The sequence below is a fragment of the Polypterus senegalus genome, chromosome 1 (genome assembly GCF_016835505.1).
Source record: "Polypterus senegalus isolate Bchr_013 chromosome 1, ASM1683550v1, whole genome shotgun sequence".
Taxonomy (NCBI): domain Eukaryota; kingdom Metazoa; phylum Chordata; class Cladistia; order Polypteriformes; family Polypteridae; genus Polypterus; species Polypterus senegalus.
This window is the reverse complement of record NC_053154.1, coordinates 303375967-303397899: the sequence shown is the minus strand read 5'-3', so window position 1 is coordinate 303397899 and position 21933 is coordinate 303375967. Positions and strand designations below refer to the sequence as shown.

Sequence of the window (21933 nt, the reverse complement as noted above, 5' to 3'; positions counted from 1 at the left end):
ATTTTCAACCTTCCTGCATAAACATAGAGCATCCGAAATTCCCTCAGGAAAAAGATCTATCTATCTATTGTCACAAGAATGAGTCTTTGACATCATGAAGTTCATAAGGGCTGCAAAAATAAGGTTTAACTTGAACAGAGATGTTCACATATGCAACTCCAAAATAGAACTGAAGTTATTGAGACAATGTGGCGGCTTTAAAGGCCAGTCAAGGAAATTATGTCTTCTCGGCGGAACCGGAAGTGTCATCGTTGGGACCGGAAGTGACAACATTGTTGGGGCGGGGCCAGAAGAGACATCATCATTGGTGGTGGGAATGAAAGTGACATTATCAGTGGCGCCAGAAAACAGAAGTGATGTCATCATTGGTGCTGGTACCCAGTGGGATTTCCCGTGGACGGTCTGCAAGAGATTGAGAGAGATAGTATCTATCTATCTAAGTGTTTTTCGGGTTTTACACGTGCACATGTCTCAAGTGAACCCACAATGAACACAGGATGATAAACGTTCTGGGTATAGGAGGAAGATATGTAGCTAACTTAGTTAACATTAAGGAATTCCTTATAGTTATTAATTTATGATATGTATTCTGCACGTTTACTCTGCTAATGAATATTTTACATTGCTTTTATTCAATATTATGTTAAAATGATCAGTTTTAAATCTAAATAGGTTATAGCAAGGCATGATATGTTAACATAATCCTTTCCTGTTAATATTTTTAAATAATATAGACTTCCTTAACAATCAGACTGTGTCTGCTCAAAGTTAGTATAGGAATGCAGGTGCTAAGCACATTTGCACGCACCAACATCCTCCTAAAGTGCAGACCATTAATGAGCCCCAGAGACAAAAAATGATAAAGGAGCAAAAAATTAGAACGTAGTACTTAGAATCTTCCTCTTCGTGCCATGTATAACCTGTGGCTGCATGGACTCTGCTAGATGCTGACTTGGAACAAAGTCATTTAAGCCGAGGATAAATTTAATAAAACAAAAGAACTGCTGGCAAACAGGTTGAGCCAGTTACAATACTTTTCTATTGCAAAGTCAGTTATAGGTGCCACCTATCAGAATAACATCCAAGGAATCAGCTCTAGGAGGTCACATAAGTCACAAAAAAATTATTTTCTTGGCAACTTTTTGCTTCTGTTAATCTTTATTAAAGCTGTATTTTTATGTGCCAAAATAAAGCTGATTAGATTATTACAATATTGAATGTTAGGACTTCTCTTGTGTGATTATGCAGTTATAAGAGAGAAGCAAGAAGTACAGTAAATACTTGGGAGTAATACTTTTACAAGAAACTGTATTCTTGGAGTGACTTGTGGCCACATTATTTGTCCTCAGAAGCTAGTGAAGGAGATAGACAGACATACGCAGGGTCATCTTAATGTATAGGTGCAATGGGCACTGGCCGGGGACCCCAGATGTTTCTGATGCCTATTTATCTTTCAGTTTTGCTATCAAAACAGGGGCCCCAGTGCACTACTTTACCTGGGGCCTATGATGCTGTTAAGACTGCCCTGAACAGAGGAAATCTTTGTTGTAGCTTTGGAGTAATTGCTACTTATTGAAAAAGAAAGATGTCCTTTCTACAATAGAACACCAGGTTACTCCTTTTATACATTTGGCTACTATATAGTAATTGTAAGTGATAATAAACAGATTATTCAATAATACTTCTACAATCACCCAGCAATTGCTTCATGATTGACTAGTCGATCGCAATCAACTGATTGGGAGTAACTGTTCAAAAACACTGGAACTCAAATGGAAACTTATTAAAAGAAGATTTCACAAAAGGAATTAGAAACTTTTTTCTTCACATGGAATAAGGTAACAAGTAGTATGGTAGATAGTAGCACCAGATAGTGTGGACCTTCAAAACTTGAATTGATTTTGGAGAAACTAGGAAAATAAGATTGACAGGCTTATTGGGACAAGTGGTCTGTTCTCATCTAAATTGTTCAAAATTCTAATTAAAACATTCATGTAACAAAATATGCATTAAAAACATAACAACAGTTCAGATAGTACAAAACATTACAGTGCTACTATATCAGAACTGGTCCATCACAAGCCATGTAGCAGTAATAGTGCTGCAGACAATATTAAAACTTACCAGTCATTGGGTTCTTGAGAAAAACAATTAGTGAGTAAGGTCTAAAAAATACATAGCATAAACACCAAGTATTAAGTACAAGAAAGTGTTTTCGATGCTTGTAGTTTGTAATGGGAGCAAGTGGCGCAGGTAAAGTTCAAGTACTTCCATTGTTGGGTAGGTAAACCATGTAGGATTCTGACAACAAAGGGAAGAAATGATTGTTGGGTTTGTTTGTACTTTCCCCACATCAAGTACCACTCAATACCTCAAAATGGCAAAGTGAAAATAGGATAATAGAATGTTTTGCTTTTTTTTTTAAGTAAGAACGTGAAGTATTACATTGACACAAGTACTCATACCCTTTGCTATACTATTATACTATTGATCATCACAGAGCTGTTCCCACACCTTGTTTCAAGTCCACCTGAGACAAATTCAATTGTTTGCACAAAACTAGAAAAGGCACACTATAGAATGTTCTAGAGTTGATAATGTGTATTAGAGTGTAACCACTAAGGGGTGCCACTGAGCCCCAAGCCCTCTAACATGCCAAAACAAGTCCTGGGTTCAAATAAGAATTTATTTTTGCAAATGCCTTCACCAACGACTTCTTTGCATAACTTACAGAAATACCCAAACACAATTCTCTTCTCTCCCTCTCTTTCTTACTTTCCCTCCACTCCTCCAGGTGAGCTTTGTTCTCTACCTCTCATATCTTACTGATTCCAGGGCTACAGGGTATGAATTATGAGGAAAGATTTAACGAGCTGAGCCTTTTCAGTTTAAACAAAAGGATATTAAGAGAAGACATGATTGAAATGTTTAAAATTTTAAGACTGTTGTTTTAAAATGTGCTCATCAAGAACACTGGGACATAGTTGGAAATTTGCTAAGGGTAAATTTTGCCCAAACATTAGGAAATTTCCCTTTAGATGGAGAACCATAGACAGCATGAAAGAAGTTACCAAGTAATGTGGTGGAAAATAGCACTTTAAGGACTTTCAAAACTCGACTTGATATTATTTTAGAAGAATTTAGTGGATACTACTGTGGAGCTTTGTTGAACTGAATAGCTTGTTCTCAGCTGGAGTGTTCTAGCATTCTAATTTTGTAATAACTCCCTGAGGTGAAGTGTCAGACCTGGGAGTACTTCTCGTGTTACAGTGCTGCACACTGGAAGTACTTCTGGGTCAGGCAGAAGTTGTGTAAAGTGGGGAGGGGTCAGATTCCCTTGGCAGTACCCATGAAACCCAGCAGAGCTATCTCACAGGACTTCCATTCCAAGCCTGCCCTGAGAGTATCAATGCAGGTACCATAGCCCAGGGAGACTGCCGCTTATTATATCAAGGAAGAAAATAGTCCATGCGAGTGGTGTCAATTTTACTGGCTTCCCAACCAAATAAGGAAACTTGAACCATTTCAGCTGGAACACCAACCCATGCTTAGTGTCCATGACCTGAGAAAAAAACAAGCTATGAGCTTGAAGGATTATGTAGAGCAGGGGTGCCCAATGCGGCAATCGTGATCGACCGGTAGATCACAAAGGTAGAGCAGGTAGATCGTGTTGCATTCAAAAAAAAATTTGTTAAACGTTACTCTATCATATATCCTCACTATGGCATTTGCCACTTGATTGTCATACAGGGCGGCCAGTCTGAGATCTATTTTCTTCTAACACACTGGTCATCCCGCATGCACAATCAAACACGCGAGCTACTGCAAAACTCCGGCTGTGATCTAGTTAGCCTTCCAATTTATATTGACTAAAGAAGGGATTTAAAAATAAACAGGAAAATGTGGAGAGGTGCTTTCGAACTGTTCATAAAAACTACGAAACTAACGTCCTTTCAAAATTCGATCTGAGAAAGAGAAAGGAGAGGGAACTAAAACCACAGTTAATTGGACAGCCGTCGTTTTTCACTCGGCTGAATTCAAAAGCTCCTTGCCTGCATTATTCGGCTCTACTTATTTATGCGAGTCAGCCTTTTCCCACATGACGACTATTATATCCAAATACTGTAGTGACCATAAATGTATTGAATTGTAATTGTGCCATAAAGGTTATTCAGTTATGCAAGGTACATACATTTTATGTATAAAGTATACTGTATATATATATATATAGATTTATAGATAGATATATACAGTATATATACTGTATATATATATATATATATATATACACAGTGGAACTTCGGTTTACGAGTAACTTGGTTTATCGAGTGTTTTGCAAGACGAGCAAAAATTTTTAATACATTTTGACTTGATAAACGAGCGATGTCTTGCAATACGAGTAGTATGGATACACTTTGTCTGCTGAGTGCTATGTGATCACAACTGAGATGATGGTTCTTCTCTCTCTCTCCTTATCTCGCTCGCTCGCCCAGCACGTCTTTCTCTCATCTCACTCACCCATCGCGTGTCTCTCTCTCTCTCTCCTTATCTCGCTCGCTTGCTTGCCCAGCAGCGTCTCTCTCTCTCTCTCTCTCCTTATCTCGCTCGCTCGCCCAGTCCGTCTTTCTCTCTCTCTCCATATCTCGCTCGCCCAGCGCGTCTTTCTCTCTCTCTCTCTCTGGCAATCGTCTCCTATTCTCCGTCTGAGTCTGTGTGCCTTACTCATATAGTCATATAGTTTACTACAGCATTGTGACTGTGTGTGTGTGCGCTGTGAAATGCGAGTCCCCATCTTGCTCCCCAAAACACGAAGCTGAGTCTCAGTACTTTAACATCAGCTTTATTCAGCTTGAAACAGCAACAGCGGTGTTATTTATTGTACCGGGATCTTTATAATGTTCCTTGTATGACCCATTGACGACAGGCGCTTATAGCATGTCTGCAATCTTTTTGGATGCGCTTATACGGCAAACTGCTACAGCGCTGGGAGACTGCAATTGCTTTGGGGTGCTCTTCCGCGTGTTGTCCCGTTGGGTGGTATCCCACATGAGTTTAGAAACTCAACCCAGCCATGATTCTTTATAAAGGTAAAGTGCAGGTTAATTTGTATTATGTATTTTACTTTATATTTTGTATTAATCATTTTTATATGAATAGTTTTGGATTGTGGAACAAATCATCTGAGTTTCCATTATTTCTTATGGGGAAATTCGCTTTGATATACGAGTGCTTTGGATTGCGAGCACATTTCCAGAACGAATTATGCTCGCAAACCGAGGTTCCACTGTATATATATATATATATATATATATATATATATATACTGTATATATCTATCTATAAATCTATATATATATATACAGTATATATACAGTATACTTTATACATAAAATGTATGTACCTTGCATAACTGAATAACCTTTATGGCACAATTACAATTCAATACATTTATGGTCACTACAGTATTTGGATATAATAGTCGTCATGTGGGAAAAGGCTGACTCGCATAAATAAGTAGAGCCGAATAATGCAGGCAAGGAGCTTTTGAATTCAGCCGAGTGAAAAACGACGGCTGTCCAATTAACTGTGGTTTTAGTTCCCTCTCCTTTCTCTTTCTCAGATCGAATTTTGAAAGGACGTTAGTTTCGTAGTTTTTATGAACAGTTCGAAAGCACCTCTCCACATTTTCCTGTTTATTTTTAAATCCCTTCTCGTGTTTTTGCTTTGTCATTCTGGAATACTGAATGTTGCTTAACGTGGGGAAGAGAAATTCATTTAAAGGATGAATTTAAATTAATTTAAAAGCAAAAAGGCAACAACATACCAAAGTTGGAGAAAAGTGAAGAGGTCTGAATACATTCTAAATCCACTACATGTGTATATGCAAGAACGCCTTACGATATTTCTTATTACTAGTGGCTGCTCGGTAACCTTACAACCTGTGAACAGTAACTTTCTTTGAAGTATGCCTAATTAAAATAAACTTCTACGATGAAAACACCCTCGGGACATGTAGACTACAGTAGAGTCCACTGATTGCATTATTCTGTAGCCTAAGTGCCTCCGCTGCATTAGCACTCAGTGAGATGTAAAAAGTTCCAATCACAGTCATTGTAATTTCTCCAATATCTTATTGTCAAAACTACCACATTTGGTGAACAGAGTCTTCTCCTCAGAACTGATATCCTGAACATGTGCACATTATTCTCTCCTGCAATAGAAGACGTGATGATGGATGGATGAGTTTTAAAATAATAAAATACTTGTTTTTCATTGCCAGAAAAGTACAGTATAAATAAACAGAAGGGAAAAGCAAACTTTTGTTGAAAAGAGGCTGAAGAAGCTTTAATGGTGTTATGTAATATGGAACCTGCAGTGAAACTGTGGAGAAATAAGGTATGAAGCCAGCTGCACTGAAGAATTCCAGGAAAAAATTAGGAACTTTTTCAGCCAAAATTATTTTATTGATCTGTTATTGTGCAGTTATGCTTGTGACAAATGAAAACAGCTTTTCACCTTGGTTGTCTACAGTGCTCTCTATAGCTTCTCCCACAGAGTATCATTTATGATGTATTTTGATGACCTTCTTTTATGAAATGATGTCAAAGAGACACAACAGTCTCCTAACTCCCAGATGAAATGTTTGAAACAATGGGATATATCTTTCTTTACTACTTGAATTTAAGTGACCTTACATTTTTTTAATTTAATGTTTTTTTATTCAAAAGCATGGTTCATTATCCAAGATGTGAGTGCACTGTGGCTGGCAAGCTGCAAAAAGTTTCTGATCTCATCTGGGAGCAGGGCACTTACCTGCCCAAGGGTCTACAGCATTGTAAAATCCACAGGCACAGTGAATCTGTATTTATTAGGTAAAGCACTATATTTAATAATTAATTTCCCAAGTAGTAAGAATGAATTACTGTTGTGAAGTAGCCAAGCAATAAATTGGCATCCCAGGTATAGATATTTGGTAAATTCAACCCGGTGCTACCAGAAGAGCTGATCAAAGCATATTTGGGGCACTAGGTGTGTGTTGCGGAGGGGAGGGTGGGACCCCGTCCCACCCATAGTGGGTAGTCAGTATTAGACCATGACAACCAGGGGCTCCCCCTTGGCACCTAGAGTGTGCATCCCTTTAGTTACATAAATGGCATCTCTTTGTGTACAGGGCACATGGCCCTTACCTTTCATATACACCTCCTCTCAGGTGACAGTGCGCAGTGTTACTTGACTTTGATAATCTTGTGTGTGCCTCTCTGTATCCATAGTGCATGCCCCTTAACTTTCATAAACGGATCCCCTAATGATTTGACCGACTCATTCTAAATTTTTTGGTGCAGGCTCCCCACGGCACCCCAGGCAAGATACCAGTCCAGGTGCCAGGTCATGTTGTTCATATCCAACAACAACAACATTTATTTATATAGCACGTTTTCATACAAATGATCTAACTCAAAGTGCTTTACAAGATGAAGAAAGAAAAAAGAAAAAATATACAAATTAGGCAATACTAATTAACAAAGAATAAAGTAAGGTCTGATGGCCAGGGAGAAAAAAAAAACAAACTCTGCAGGGGTTCCAAGGCCATGAGACCGCCCAGGCCCCACTAGGCATTCTACCTAACATAAATGATCTACATGAGTCCTCATGGTATTCAGGCTTCACATGGAAGAACTTGATGATGATGGTCATGTGGACTTCTGGCCTTTAATCCATCAATGTAGGGACTTCATGGTGATTTGATCAGGTGATGGTGACTAAGTTCGCCACCACAGACAACCAGAAAGAGAACAGCAGAGAAAGTAGGGGTTAGTACGGATTTCAGAGACATGAACAAAAATTATAATTAAATGCATATACAGAATATCACAGTTACACTAAAATGAAGCTATAAGAAAGCCATATTAAAGTAATGTGTTTTTAGCAGTTTTTTTAAAGTGCTACACCATATTAGCCTGGCAAATGTCTATTGGTAAACTATTCAGGATTTTAGATGCATAACAGCAGAAGGCTGCCTCACCACTTCTTTTAGGTTTAGCTCTTGGAATTATAAGCAGATACTAATTTGAAGATCTAAGGTTACGATTTGGAGTGTAAGGTGAAAGGCATTCCGAGATATAGGATGGAGTGAGATTATTTAAAGCTTTTTAAACCACAAGCAGTATTTTAAAGTCAATTCTAAATGACACGCGTAACCAATGTAACAACATCAAAACTGGAGAGATATCTACCACTGGCTACCAGGATAAGCTTATTCTCCCCATAACCTTAAAAACCAGATCAGACATGATCAGTAAATAGATCTGTGGATTAATGAATTGAAATAAAATTGGCAATGCAATGCACAAAACTAAAGACTAAGACATTTTCAGTCACATTATGAAGACAAATAACACACACCATCCATCCATCCTCTTCCGCTTGTCCAAGGTCGGGTCGCGGGGGTAGCAGCTTAAGCAGAGAAGCCCAGACTTCCCTCTCCTCGGCCACTTCTTCCAGCTCTTCCGGGAGAATCCTAAATGCTCCCAGGCCAGCCGGGAGACATAGTCCCTCCAGCGTGTCCTGGGTCTTCCCCGGGGCCTCCTCCCAGTTGGACGTGCCCGGAACACCTCACCAGGGAGGCGTCCAGGAGGCATCCTGACCAGATGCCCGAGCCACCTCATCTGACTCCTCTCGATGCGGAGGAGCAGCGGCTCTACTCTGAGCCCCTCCCGGATGACTGAGCTCCTCACCCTATCTTTAAGGGAAAGCCCAGACCCCCTGCGAAGGAAACTCATTTCAGCCGCTTGTATTCACGATCTCGTTCTTTCGGTCACTACCCATAGCTCATGACCATAGGTGAGGGTAGGAATGTAGATCGACTGGTAAATTGAGAGCTTTGCCTTACGGCTCAGCTCTTTTTTCACCACGACAGACCGATGCAGAGCCCATCACTGCGGATGCCACACTGATCCGCCTGTCAATCTCACGCTCCATTCTTCCCTCACTCGTGAACAAGACCCCAGATACTTGAACTCCTCCACTTGGGGCAGGATCTCCCCCAACCCTGAGAGGGCACTCCACCCTTTTCCGGCTGAGGACCATGTCTCGGATTTGGAGGTGCTGATTCTCATCCCAGCCGCTTCACACTCAGCTGCGAACCGATCCAGAGAGAGCTGAAGATCACGGCCTGATGAAGCAAACAGGACAACATCATCTGCAAAAGCAGTGACCCAATCCTGAGTCCACCAAACCGACCCCTTCAACACCCTGGTTGCGCTTAGAAATTCTGTCCATAAAAGTTATGAACAGAATCGGTGACAAAGGGCAGCCCTGGCGGAGTCCAACTCTCACTGGAAACGGGCTCGACTTACTGCCGGCAATGCGGACCAAGCTCTGACACCGGTTGTACAGGACCGAACAGCTCTTATCAGGGGTCCGTACCCCATACTCCCGAGCACCCCCACAGGATTCCCGAGGGACACGGTCGAACGCCTTTTCCAAGTCCACAAAACACATGTAGACTGGTTGGGCAAACTCCCATGCACCCTCCAGGATCCTGCTAAGGGTGAAGAGCTGGTCCACTGTTCCGCACCAGGACGAAAACCACACTGTTCCTCCTGAATCCGAGGTTGACTATCCGACGGACCCTCCTCTCCAGAACCCCGAATAGACTTTTCCAGGGAGGCTGAGGAGTGTGATCCCTCTATAGTTGGAACACACCCTCCGTCCCCTTTTAAAGAGGGGACCACCACCCCGGTCTGCCAATCCAGAGGCACTGTCCCGATGTCCATGCGATGTTGCAGAGACGTGTCAACCAAGACAGTCCTACAACATCCAGAGCCTTAAGGAACTCGGGCGATCTCATCCACCCCGGGCCCTGCCACCAAGGAGTTTTTGACCACCTCGGTGACTTCAGTCCCAGAGATGGGAGAGCCCACCTCAGAGTCCCCAGGCTCTGCTTCCTCATTGGAAGGCATGTTAGTGGGATTGAGGAGGTCTTCAAGTACTCCCCACCGACCCACAACCCCGAGTCGAGGTCAGCAGCACACCATCCCCACCATATACAGTGTTGACACTGCACTGCTTCCCCCTCCTGAGACGCCGGACGGTGGACCAGAATCTCCTCGAAGCCGTCCAAAGTCGTTCTCCATGGCCTCTCAAACTCCTCCCATGCCCGAAGTTTTGCCTCAGCAACAACCGAAGCCGTTCCGCTTGGCCTGCCGGTACCTATCAGCTGCCTCCAGAGACCCACAGGACAACAAGGTCCTATAGGACTCCTTCTTCAGCTTGACGGCATCCCTCACCGCCGGTGTCCACCAACGGGTTGGGATTGCCGCCACAGGCACCGACCACCTTACGGCCACAGCTCCGGTCAGCCCCTCAACAATAGAGGCACGGAACATGGCCCATTCGACTCAATGTCCCCACCTCCCTCGGGACGTGGTGAAGTTCTGCCGAAGGTGGGAGTTGAAGCTACTTCTGACAGGGGACTCTGCCAGCCGTTCCCAGCAGACCCTCACAACACGTTTGGGCCTACCAGGTCTGACCGGCATCTTCCCCACCATCGAAGCCAACTCACCACCAGGTGGTGATCAGTTGACAGCTCGCCCTCTCTTCACCCGAGTGTCCAAGACATATGGCCGCAAGTCCGGCGACACACCACAAAGTCGATCATCGACCTGAGGCCTAGGGTGTCCTGGTGCCAAGTGCACATATGAACACCCTTATGCTTGAACATGGTGTTCGTTATGGACAATCCGTGGCAGCACAGAAGTCCAATAACAAAACACCGCTCGGGTTCAGATCGGGGGGGCCATTCCTCCCAATCACGCCCTTCCAGGTCTTACTGTCATTGCCCACGTGAGCATTGAAGTCTCCCAGCAAAACGAGGGAATCCCACCTCCAGAGACTCCAAAAAGGGTGGATACTCCAAACTGCTGTTCGGGCGATACGCACAAACAACAGTCAGGACCCTTCCCCACCCGAAGCGGAGGGAGGCCACCCTCTCGCCCACCGGGTAAACCCCAATGCACAGGCTCCAAGTCGGGGCAATAAGTATGCCCACACCTGCTCGGCGCCTCTCACCGGGGCAACTCCAGAGTGGTAGAGAGTCCAGCCCCTCTCAAGGAGATTGGTTCCAGAGTCCAAGCTGTGTGTCGAGGTGAGTCCGACTATATCTAGCCGGAACCTCTCAACTCGCAAGCACTAGCTCAGGCTCCTTCCCTTCAGAGAGGTGACATTCCACGTCCCAAGAGCCAGTTTCTGTAGCCGAGGATCAGACCGCCAAGGTCCCGCCCGCCACCACCCAACTCACACTGCACCCGACCTCCTTGGCCCCTCCCATAGGTGGTGAGCCCATGAGAAGGAGGACCCACCTCTAACCCTAACCTCTTCGGGCTGTGCCCGGCCGAGCCCCATGGGTGCAGGCCCGCCACCAGGCGCCGCCATCGAGCCCCACCTCCAGGCCTGGCTCCAGAGGGGGGCCCCGGTGACCCGCGTCCGGGCAAGGGAAAACGTCGCCCACAGTTTTTATTCTTCATTGAAGGTTTGGAACCGTTCTTTGTCTCATCCCTCACCTAGGACCAGTTTGCCTTGGTGGTTCTACCAGGCATAAAGCCCCGGACAACATAGCTCCTAGGATCATTGGGACATGCAAACCCCTACACCACGATAAGGTGACGGTTCAAGGAGGGGCAAATAACAGACACACTTTACACAACTAAGCAGCTGTTCACTTCACGTACCAAAATATGAAACAGATTCTCAACAGGAGGAAGTTAATACATAACTATGTTTCTACCTGCTACCCATCAGATCTATGTCTCAGATGACCCAAAAATACAATCTCAGATTAGATACAACCACCACAGATTTGGTTATTTGCTTTTGCCAAATAACATTATCAAATTAGAAAAATTGTGACTTGAATAGGCCATTCAGCCCAACATGCTTGTCTGTCCTATTTATCTACATTGTTCAAAATAACATCAAGTCAAGATTTAAAGATCACTAAAAATCTGCTTTCCATCGCACAAACCACTTGGTAATTTATTCCATGTGTCTGTAGTTCTTTGTGTGATGAAAAACTTTCTAACATTTATGTAAAAGTTACACTTAACAGGTTTCCAAACATGTCCCTGTGTTCTTGTGTCAGAATTTATTTTTATAGTGTGGCGAGTGGCTGGGGGTGGTATTAAGCCTGGACACTCAGGAGAACCGGAGAAGGGCATACACCTCCTCCAGACTACGAGGGGGCGACTGCCCAGATATCTTTGGGGTCCACAGGAACAGAGCTTAGAAGCTCAACCCTATAGGGGCCCGTGGTCACCCTAAAGCCTGAGAAGCCCTGGCCCTCAGCACTTCCACCACACCCGGAAGTGCCGGAGGGAAGAAGACCATGGAGTGCTTCCGGGTGCATAGCCAGTACTTCTGCCACACTTGAGAGTGCTGGGGAAAGCTAATCAGGAGGCACCTGGAGCACATCCGGGTGTGTATAAAAGGGACCACCTCCCTCCATTTGAGGGCTTGAGTCGGGAGTGGAGAAATACGGATCTCGGGAGGAGAGGAAAGGAGGTGGCCTGAAGAAGGAAAAGGCATTGTTGAAGCCTGGACTTTGGGAGAGTTTTGGGGTTGTGTGTTTCACCTTGTAAATATTAGTGTTGAAAATAAACGTGTTGTGGTGCTTAAAAGATGTCTGCCTGTCTGTGTCCAGGCTGTGTTCCACAATAGTAATTCCTTTAATAATTTTAAACATTTCAGTCTCCTTTTGCTTACATTAGAAAGGTTCAACTCCTTCAGTCTCTTCTAATAGTTCATACCTTTTAGTTCCATAATCAGCCTAGTTGTTCTCCTTTGGGCTTTCTCTAGAGCTGCTATGTCTTTTTTGTAATATGGAGACCAGAACTGAACAAATTACTACAGGTGTGGCGTAACTAGTGTATCATACTACTTAAGCATAACCTTCTTTGACTTGTACTCCAAACATCTCGATATATAACCACATCCTTTTAGCTATCTTGATCAGTTTTGTACATTGTCTGGATGTAGAGAGTGATGAGTCCACTATGACTCCTTGTCCTTCTCATAAGGGGTACCTTCATGTTTCAGACCACAAAGCGGTGGTGTGCTGGGGAGGCAGCATAAAGAAGAAGGACGCCTCACGCCTGGACAAACTGGTGAGGAAGGCAGGCTCTATCGTAGGCATGAAGCTAGACAGTTTGACATCCGTGGCAGAGCGACGGGCGCTGAGCAGGCTCCTGTCAATCATGGAGAATCCACTGAACAGTATCATCTGCAGACGGAGGAGCTGCTTCAGCAACAGACTGCTGTCACTGTCCTTGTCCACTGATAGAGTGAGGAGATCGTTCCTCCCCCACACTATGTGACTCTTCAATTCCACCCGGGGGAGTAAACGTTAACATTATATAGAGTTATTGTATGTTTTACCTGCCTTTTTATCACTCTTTAATTTAATATTGTTTTTTTTATCAGTATGCTGCTGCTGGAGTATGTGAATTTCCCCTTGGGATTAATAAAGTATCTATCTATCTATCTATCTATCTAAATACTATAGCTGCTTTAGCGTTGTTGTTCTCACTGCACCTTCTTCTTCTTCTTTCAGCTGCTCCCGTTAGGGGTTGCCACAGTGGATCATCTTTTTCCTTCTCTCACTACACTTATATCACTGTATCTGAGTGGGGAATCACAGCTGTACGGCATCTGACTGGAAAGAGAATTATCGGTATACAGCATCAAGCACACGCTGCCTCAGCCATGTTTTCTATTGAACTGCTCTCATACGGCAAATGCTTCAGAGCCTTTCCTGTACAGACCTTGTGGTTCGGAAACAGTTTCATTCCAAGAACTATAAACACACTCAATCAGTCCATCAAGTGCTCTTTGTAGAACTATTTGTACTTATAAGTACAATTACCTCACTGTAAACTTGCGATACAGTTATAATATTGCACAACCTGAGCCACTTTATAAAGTGCGTATTTACATATGATAATGACGATATCATTTTTAAGATGAAATGCAGCAAAATATGTTTATTATATTATACAGATAAAACTTTAACTTCATTTAAATAATCTATATTGTTAATAATTAAACATGTGAGGACACGGTGCTGCAGCGCTAGTGAGGCGCTGGCACTCCGTTCGCCGATTGTTCCTGCCATGTACTGTATTCTTGCTGGTGCTGGCGCGACACTGAAAGGATAGATGGATAGAATAATTAAACATGTGCTATGAAGATATTTCAATGTTCCTTAAAAGTTTTGAAGAATCTGTGTTCTAAGCTTACAGATGGCTTAACATCTATTACAGAGCTGATTGTGTGGCGATTGGGTATTTGGAGAAAGAAAAGTAAGGACAGGAATTGGGGGTTAGTACGTTTGAAACAGACAGTACTGCTACAATAAAGTATTTCATCGAAGGTCGCGCATGACACAGCAGGCATCTGGCGTGAGACATGAACAATCACTGCGCCACCGTGTTCCCAGGTTTAATAACATGCTTTAACTCCTATCATGAAAATTATATCACATATACATTTCAGTATTTTAATTATTCAGAGAGCTGTAATATTACAAATGTAATGGATTCTGTGTCCTGTTGGAGGAAGAGAAAGCCCGAAAGCACGTAGTGATTCACACACTTACAGCACATAGAACATCAAATATTAAACAAAGCATTTAACGTGCTACTTTACTTACGATGGGATTTGAGAAACTAGTAAATTTAACGATTTTAAGATGAAGTTTATGATGTTCTACTTTGATGACAAAATAAACTACATGATTAAAGAGGAAATTTTGAGATTAAAGTTGACATTTCATGCTTTTTTCCCACTGTGTGCATATTTTTTTTCTGTGTACCCTTATATATGCTTTCATATGACACTCAGATGGTGGGCTACAACTTGCCTTATCACAGCGACTTTGATATCTGACAACTTCTTTTTAATTTTGGGCGACTTTGTGAACAAGAGCTTTCGAGTTTCTGCAACATGCTATGTCACGGTATGTTATACCACTGTATAAACCAACAAATAATGTTTTTCCTTGCCTCCACTTGGTATTCGCTGAAATTCTTCTATTTCCCCCCGTGCTTTTGCCATTGCATTTTCACAGAACGCTGAGCTTAAGGGCTATTTATATTGATTTGCATATTCAAAGAGGCATAATTCTGGGAGGAGTTGGGGCGGGACAGCAGGCGCGTGCACATGCGTTGCTTTTCACACTGACCGAGATTTATGGAGCGGAAGAACATGGAAGCTGGCAAACGCACAGATTTATACATCTGGATTTTTTTGTGTGTAAGCACATTTCTGCTTTTGTCCTTACACCATGTTATAGTGTGAATTCTACGCAAAGCGTTATGCATGAGGCCCCAGGTCATCCAATCACATGCTCGCAGTTTGCAAGGCACATGTATTTTTTGCTAAAATATTGTTAAATAAATAACTGCGGAAAATGAAAGTATTCCACAAACAGAAAGCTCCTTCACATGGTACCGTACTTTTAAGCTGAAGACATGCTTTTTTCCCCTCCTTCATTGGTCAAAAGTCCTGTCTTCATTTTTTTTATATAATTTTTGCTCCAACCAAATTAGAAGCAAAATAGTTCTGTTAGTGAAACACTATGCTTGATGAAATACTATGATTTGTTAGTGCTCTCATTGTGTCTGTAGCAACAACAAAATTTTTTGTATTTCTCAGACTTTCCCTTTATCTGTTAAAATATTGTATTAACACCAATGCTTGGATACAAAAGTCCAGATGGGATCAATTAAGTGTAGTCATCTGTTGGTTTGGCTTGGATCTCAATATTGTTTGTTTTCTGGTTAAGAAAGAAAAGATATGATTGAGGTTTTTGAATCTTAAAAAGGAAGTCAATTCGATTTAAAATAAAAGCAGAATGATCTCTTCGCAGCAGAGGACACAAGAGAAGAGCCAGAACTGGTGCGAACAAGAGTTGGAGGGGCATAACAATATCAGATGTTGCAACAACGTCAGAAAAACACACTGAGACGTAACAGTATTTTGCAGGCTTTATTCCTCTTTTTTTACCATTTCACACTTAAATACCAAAGACAGAGTGACAAAGACAGGGAGGGGGCCCGAATCTAACTTTTGAGAAGAGACAGAAATGGGGAACACTAACGTTAAACTTCCAAATAGATACAATACCTGTCTCCACTCAAACTAGACCGATACAGAACTGTAAGGTTTTGTAGTTTTCTCCTCTCTTGCCTTAATGAATAAATATCCTCAGTCAATTAAATTTCCTGTGCTTTTAATTAAGCTTTAAGGTAAGAGCGTGGGGTGAACCTCTCTCTCTATCTATCTATGGTATATAATCTATCTATCTATCTATCTATCTATTATAGAGTGCCTTATCTATCTATCTATCTATCTATCTATCTATCATAGTATAGAGTGCCTTATCTATCTATCATATTGTGCATTTTTAATCTATATCTCATCAAAATGGCTGCAAAGATTAATCTTTTTTTTTCTTATTTTTTTATTTAGTGTCAAGATCCATCATGTAAACAAGATCTGCTAGCATATTTACAACAAATCAAGCTGTATTCACATCAACTTAAAATCTGCAGTCAGGTGAAATCAGAAATTCACAACCTCGGTGGAGAGCTCCTTTCATCTGCAGTAAGTCTGACATTCACTTTAAATAATTTGCATTTCAGGAGCTTTACAATTTATCAGAAAGAAATTTCAGAAATTGTGCTTTTTAAGTACATGTTAACTTCCAAAAAGATGTTGCTACATTTGTTTTGTTTACCTAAGGGCTACACATACATGTTACCTCCTCACAGTTAATGAAAAAAAAAACAGTTAAATAGTAAAAAATCAATAAATAAAATGGTGAAATAAATTAAAGGTTGTAGACAGGCTGTCCCTTCCACTCATTTCTTTCATTGCACCCTCCATCTCATTGATAACTAGTCTGCTTGATGGTAACTAGTTTGCTTGAAATAACATTTACGTAAATTTCAAAATTTGCAGTCAAGAATTTATTTTTCACTCATCAAGAAAGATGTATTGCAACTTAGATACATGCTAGAGGTAACAATAAATAAAGCTTTCTGACATTATAGAGCTAATAAATCAAGTTTAAGCACAGCAAATCCTGCATTACAATGAGATTAATAGACCAGGCATGTCAACTTGAAGTATTGGCATAAAATGCTAAATTGTACATGGCTTATTTTTTAATTATTTTCTTCTGTAGGAGAATGAATAAAATCCAAGAATACAATTCCAGGATTCATAATAGGAAATTGACCAAAGTCTTAGTTTTATGTGTCCCAATTTTTTGATTTATTTACAAAATAAATTGAAATATCATCATCTTTATTACAGAGCCATTAAGGGTTATCTGGCTGTGAATGCTGCAGCCCCCTATAATACTGCCTAGCCTTTCACCACCGGGAACGTCCTGAGCTTCACACTTTCTTAATAACTTATTGTTCATGCAGCATATGTGACCAGATAGTTGAAAGTTCCATTTGGCCACTAGATATGTGAAGGTCTGGTGTAGAAGAATTGATTGCTGTATTTTGGTATTATTTATTAAGTGTAATACCAGTCAATGGCAGCACATGTCAAACTTGTCAATGCAATCGTAGTCCAACTTTTTTAGTGTTCAGCCTTGTAAGCGTCAAGAGCTCTGCTTAGAGTGTATGTAGGAGAATTAGTTTGGTGTCTAGGTTGATGGATCTTTTGTACCATGTTCTGTTAAGGTAAGTCGTAACAACTGTAGTCAGGATTATTATAAGACTGCTTCTTCTCATAAGACTGCCAAATAACACAAAGAAATTGTTATTTTAGAGTTTCTTTCCCTTTTATATGATGACTTCTCAGTATGGAGGTTTCAGCAAAAATCATTGTCTTGACAGTTTCAAATTGCTATGCTTTTTCCAATGTAACGTCTGGTAACGTCTATCTGAAACTGCTAACTTCTTCTTTCAGCTGTTTCCATTAGGGGTTGCCACAGCGGATCATCTTTTTCCATCTCTTCTAGCCCTCTGCATCTTGCTGTGTCACACCGATCAACTGCATGTCCACTCTCACCACATCCATAAACCTTCTCTTAGGCCTTCCTTTTCTCCTCTTGCCTGGCAGATCTATCTTTAACATCCTTCTCCCAATATACTCAGCATCTCTCCTTTGCACTTGTCCAAACCAATACAATCTTTCCTCTCTGACTTTGTCTCCAAACTGTCCACCCTGAGCTGACCCTCTAATGTCCTCATTTCTAATCCTGTCCATCCTTGTCACACCCAGTGCAAATCTTAACATCTTAACATCTTTAACTCTGCCACCTCCATCTCTGTCTCCTGCTTTCTGGTCAGTGCCATCATCTCCAGCCCATATAACAAAGCTGGTCTCACCACTGTCCTGTAGACCTTCCCTTTCACTCTTGCTGACACCCGTCTGTCACAAATCACTCCTGACACTCTTCTCCACCCATTCCACCCTGCCTGCACTTTTTTTTTTCACCTCTCTTCCACAATCCCCATTACCCTGTACTGTTGATCCCAAGTATTTAAACTCTGCCACCTTCGTCTATCTGAAACTGCTACCAAGTGTCTAAAATGTCAGTGCTGTTATGTTTTTCATCACTGCCTTTAGTCCTTTTAATCACTGTCTGTTTATTTATCTGTTTTCTGTGCATTATTTAGATATTTTCATCAATAACAGTTTTTTGTTAATTACTTTCTTTATCAGTCAGGTGCAGTGTACCTGAGATAGTTCTGTCCTAGCACCACGTCAAGTCAACAATGTGGTATAGAAGTAGCAGAAGTGATTCTCAGGTTTAAATGTTGCAGTGAACAACAGAAGGAGATCCATACCCTTATTTATCTAGCATCTCAGAATTTCTCCTAGGATTGCACTAAAAGTCTGACTGAGATAAAAAAAAAAACGTGTCCTTCCTCAGAGTAAGACATGAGAAGTATTTATGAAGCGGCCTACTTGTACTGCCAGCTAGGAGTAGAAATTCACGTTTGAGAATGCAAAACGGCACTCATGAAGGTATTGTGAAGTTTCCTTGGAAATCATGACGACGCTTTGTAGTTTCCTAATGCGAATGCTAAGCTTCAACACATTGATGATGACAGTAATAATATTCAAAGTAATAGAAGAAGAAGAAAAAATAAATAGGCAGGGTATTTAACAAGTTGCATGCAATTAGTGCCAGTTCGCAAAATCAAAAATAATATTGTAGCCAGCACCTAGACACATAACGAATGAGAGTGAAGCCTGATGACAGGCACATTTATTTAACAAACATTGATCCACCGCCATACTTTCAGAAGAATCACCTTCCATTGATATGGCCAAGGGAAATGTCACATTAAGTAACATTTACTGAAACTAGCCACTGCTATTCTTGTCCAGCTTTTGAAGTCACATTCAGTCTTCCACTGTTCCAGATGCAGAGTCACATGCCATGTCTCTTTCCATGATCCCACTATATTCTATTCTATGAGGCTCAGTTTTTCTAATGCCCTGGCAGTCTCTGCCTACCTTGTTGAACCTTCATGGGCTTGTAAAGTATGACTTGTTTTTCTCGTCATACACATTTTATTGTATGTTGACCCTGTGTTAACCTATATATGACAAATAAACCTAAACCAAACCAAACCAAAAAGTATAATGGGACTGTTTAAAATTTTCGTGGAATGCAGAGCTCAGCATGCCTGTGTAACAATTCACTGTTAATCACCCATCCAATCCCACTTATTTTCAGTGTAATATGCTGGCTACTACGACAGAGTTTGCATCCTTGACTACATGTGTATTGACACTGTGACATTGCTTGTGATTCACATATACATGCTCATCCACACTTTATGCAATAATCTTTATGTGCATGCTTGATTTTCTTGAATGCACCTTGCATTCACATAACGTGAATTCATGGGGAAATCTGTGTATTACCTCACGTGTCGTAAGGGAGTACAACGTTTATGCAAAATTCAAGAAATGCCTGGTTCTGACATACCTAAATCATAACTATTGCAAAGCTGTATTTTACCTGTGACCATTAGACATAACATTACCAACACTTTCATGTGGCTTCTCCGTGTGAATGGAGCGATCACGTAACATACAAGATTTGTCCATCCATCCATTATCCAACCCGCTATATCCTATATATAGGGTCACATGGGTCTGCTGGAGGCAATCCCAGCCAACACAGGGCGCAACGCAGGAAACAAACCCTGGGCAGGGAGCCAGCCCACCGCAGGATGCGCACACACACACACACACATACTAGGGACAAATTAGAATAGCCAATGCACCTAACCTGCATGTCTTTGGATTATGGGAGGAAACCCAAGCATGATATGAGAAGAACATGCAAAGACCCAGGAAGCGAACCCGGGTCTCCTAACTGTGTGGCAGCCGCACTACCAACTGCGCCACCGTGCCGCCACAAGATTTGTTATCAACATTATTTATCTTTGTCAAATCATTATCTTTTTCATTGTTCATTATTCTCCAGCATTTCCAAAACAACCATCCTTTCCCTTTCATATACATTTTTGCAGAAAACCTGCAAATTAGATGAATTAGTTTGCATTATTCGCAGCGGCAATAGATTATCCTGCATTTCTTTGGCTGACTGCTAAGGTCATAATGTGCGACTTTTGCCATTCAATTTGTCAATGGTTTGGGTCATTCAAGACAGCGGAATATTTCTCAGCTTAAATGTTGTTTCTCATCTTTACAGCATTCTTACTCACTCACACCTCTAAGACTTTGGGTTCATTGATTAAAAGAACCCCACAAACCTTGATACCCTCCCTACTGACCTTCTAGCCAATTTTTCAGAATTAGTTGTTTATGCTTCATTTCCTGACCTTAAATGCTACTATAGTATTTTCTCCACAAAAAACAAATCCCTCTGTTAATCTCTCGATAACTTAACTTCTTCTAAAACAGGGTTTTGAGCCCTCCGATTGTTCAAACTATGCCTCAATTTCTCTAATGTACTTTGAAGAAAATCTTGCTTGGCTTGGAATAAGTCATCCAAATGTTAATGCACCCCAAATCAGGTGGGTTTTATTCAGTTTTGCTATAGTGCCACTTGCCAACTGCTCTACTGTATAGCAAGGCCCTTAACCTGCAATTGCTGAGCGCTTTGAGTAGTGAGAAAAGCGCTATATAAATGCAAAGAATTATTAATATTATTATTATTAAAGTTGTCCGTTCGTCCTTGTTTAGTAATATTTTTTCTGATCTCTGGAAATGTTTTGATTGCCTTTACTATTTTTTAAATGCTTAGAAGGACAACAGTTTTATAATGATTTCCTTCTTGTAGTTCGTGTTTCTAAAAAATATTTTTTGTCACGTTTGGAAAAGACCGCAACACCGTGTTGGAACCCATGATTTAGAGTATGGGTTGATAGAACACAACTCCTTATCTTTTCAGGGTTTTGAGAACTAACAATATTTAAGCCAATGTTCTTCAACAGAAGGATGTCCACGGTTGTGGATAATAACAAACTCTAGTGTGCTTTCTTGTGATTAGTTTTCTGGCTCTTGAATTCTTGCTTCGATGTTCTTGACAATGCTTTTTTTAGTTTAGTGATTTTATTCAGATGTGTTACTGATTTCCTTGATTTGATTCTGGGTCATTTATTGAATACATTTCATTTCTCAGGCCCTCATTCTCTTCCCTTGTTGCTGGCCTGGCAGAACACAAACATTCAATGCCCCATTTATAACACTGATGGATGCCCGATTTTGCTTTATCATGTCATTTTTCCTTCACTTGATACAAAAAAGGAATTCAAATATATACATTTTGCATGTCCCTGGTGGGTTCTAAATAATGGGTTCCAATACAACTTGGAGTCCTGCCATGTGCAAAAGTTTGCATACGACACAGCTGTCGTGGGCTGCATTACG

General features: G+C 41.3%; 1 protein-coding gene across 2 annotated transcripts in view; it reads left to right on the top strand.

Annotated features, from left to right (window-relative positions):
- LOC120514561 (catenin alpha-3-like) overlaps window positions 1-21933 on the top strand; it is a 2459329-nt gene that overhangs the window by 2376854 nt on the left and 60542 nt on the right. For both annotated transcript variants that reach the window (XM_039735001.1, XM_039735009.1), the window contains exon 17: window positions 16525-16659. In XM_039735001.1, the coding sequence (XP_039590935.1) occupies window positions 16525-16659 (135 nt within the window). The remainder of the gene's footprint in view (window positions 1-16524; window positions 16660-21933) is intronic.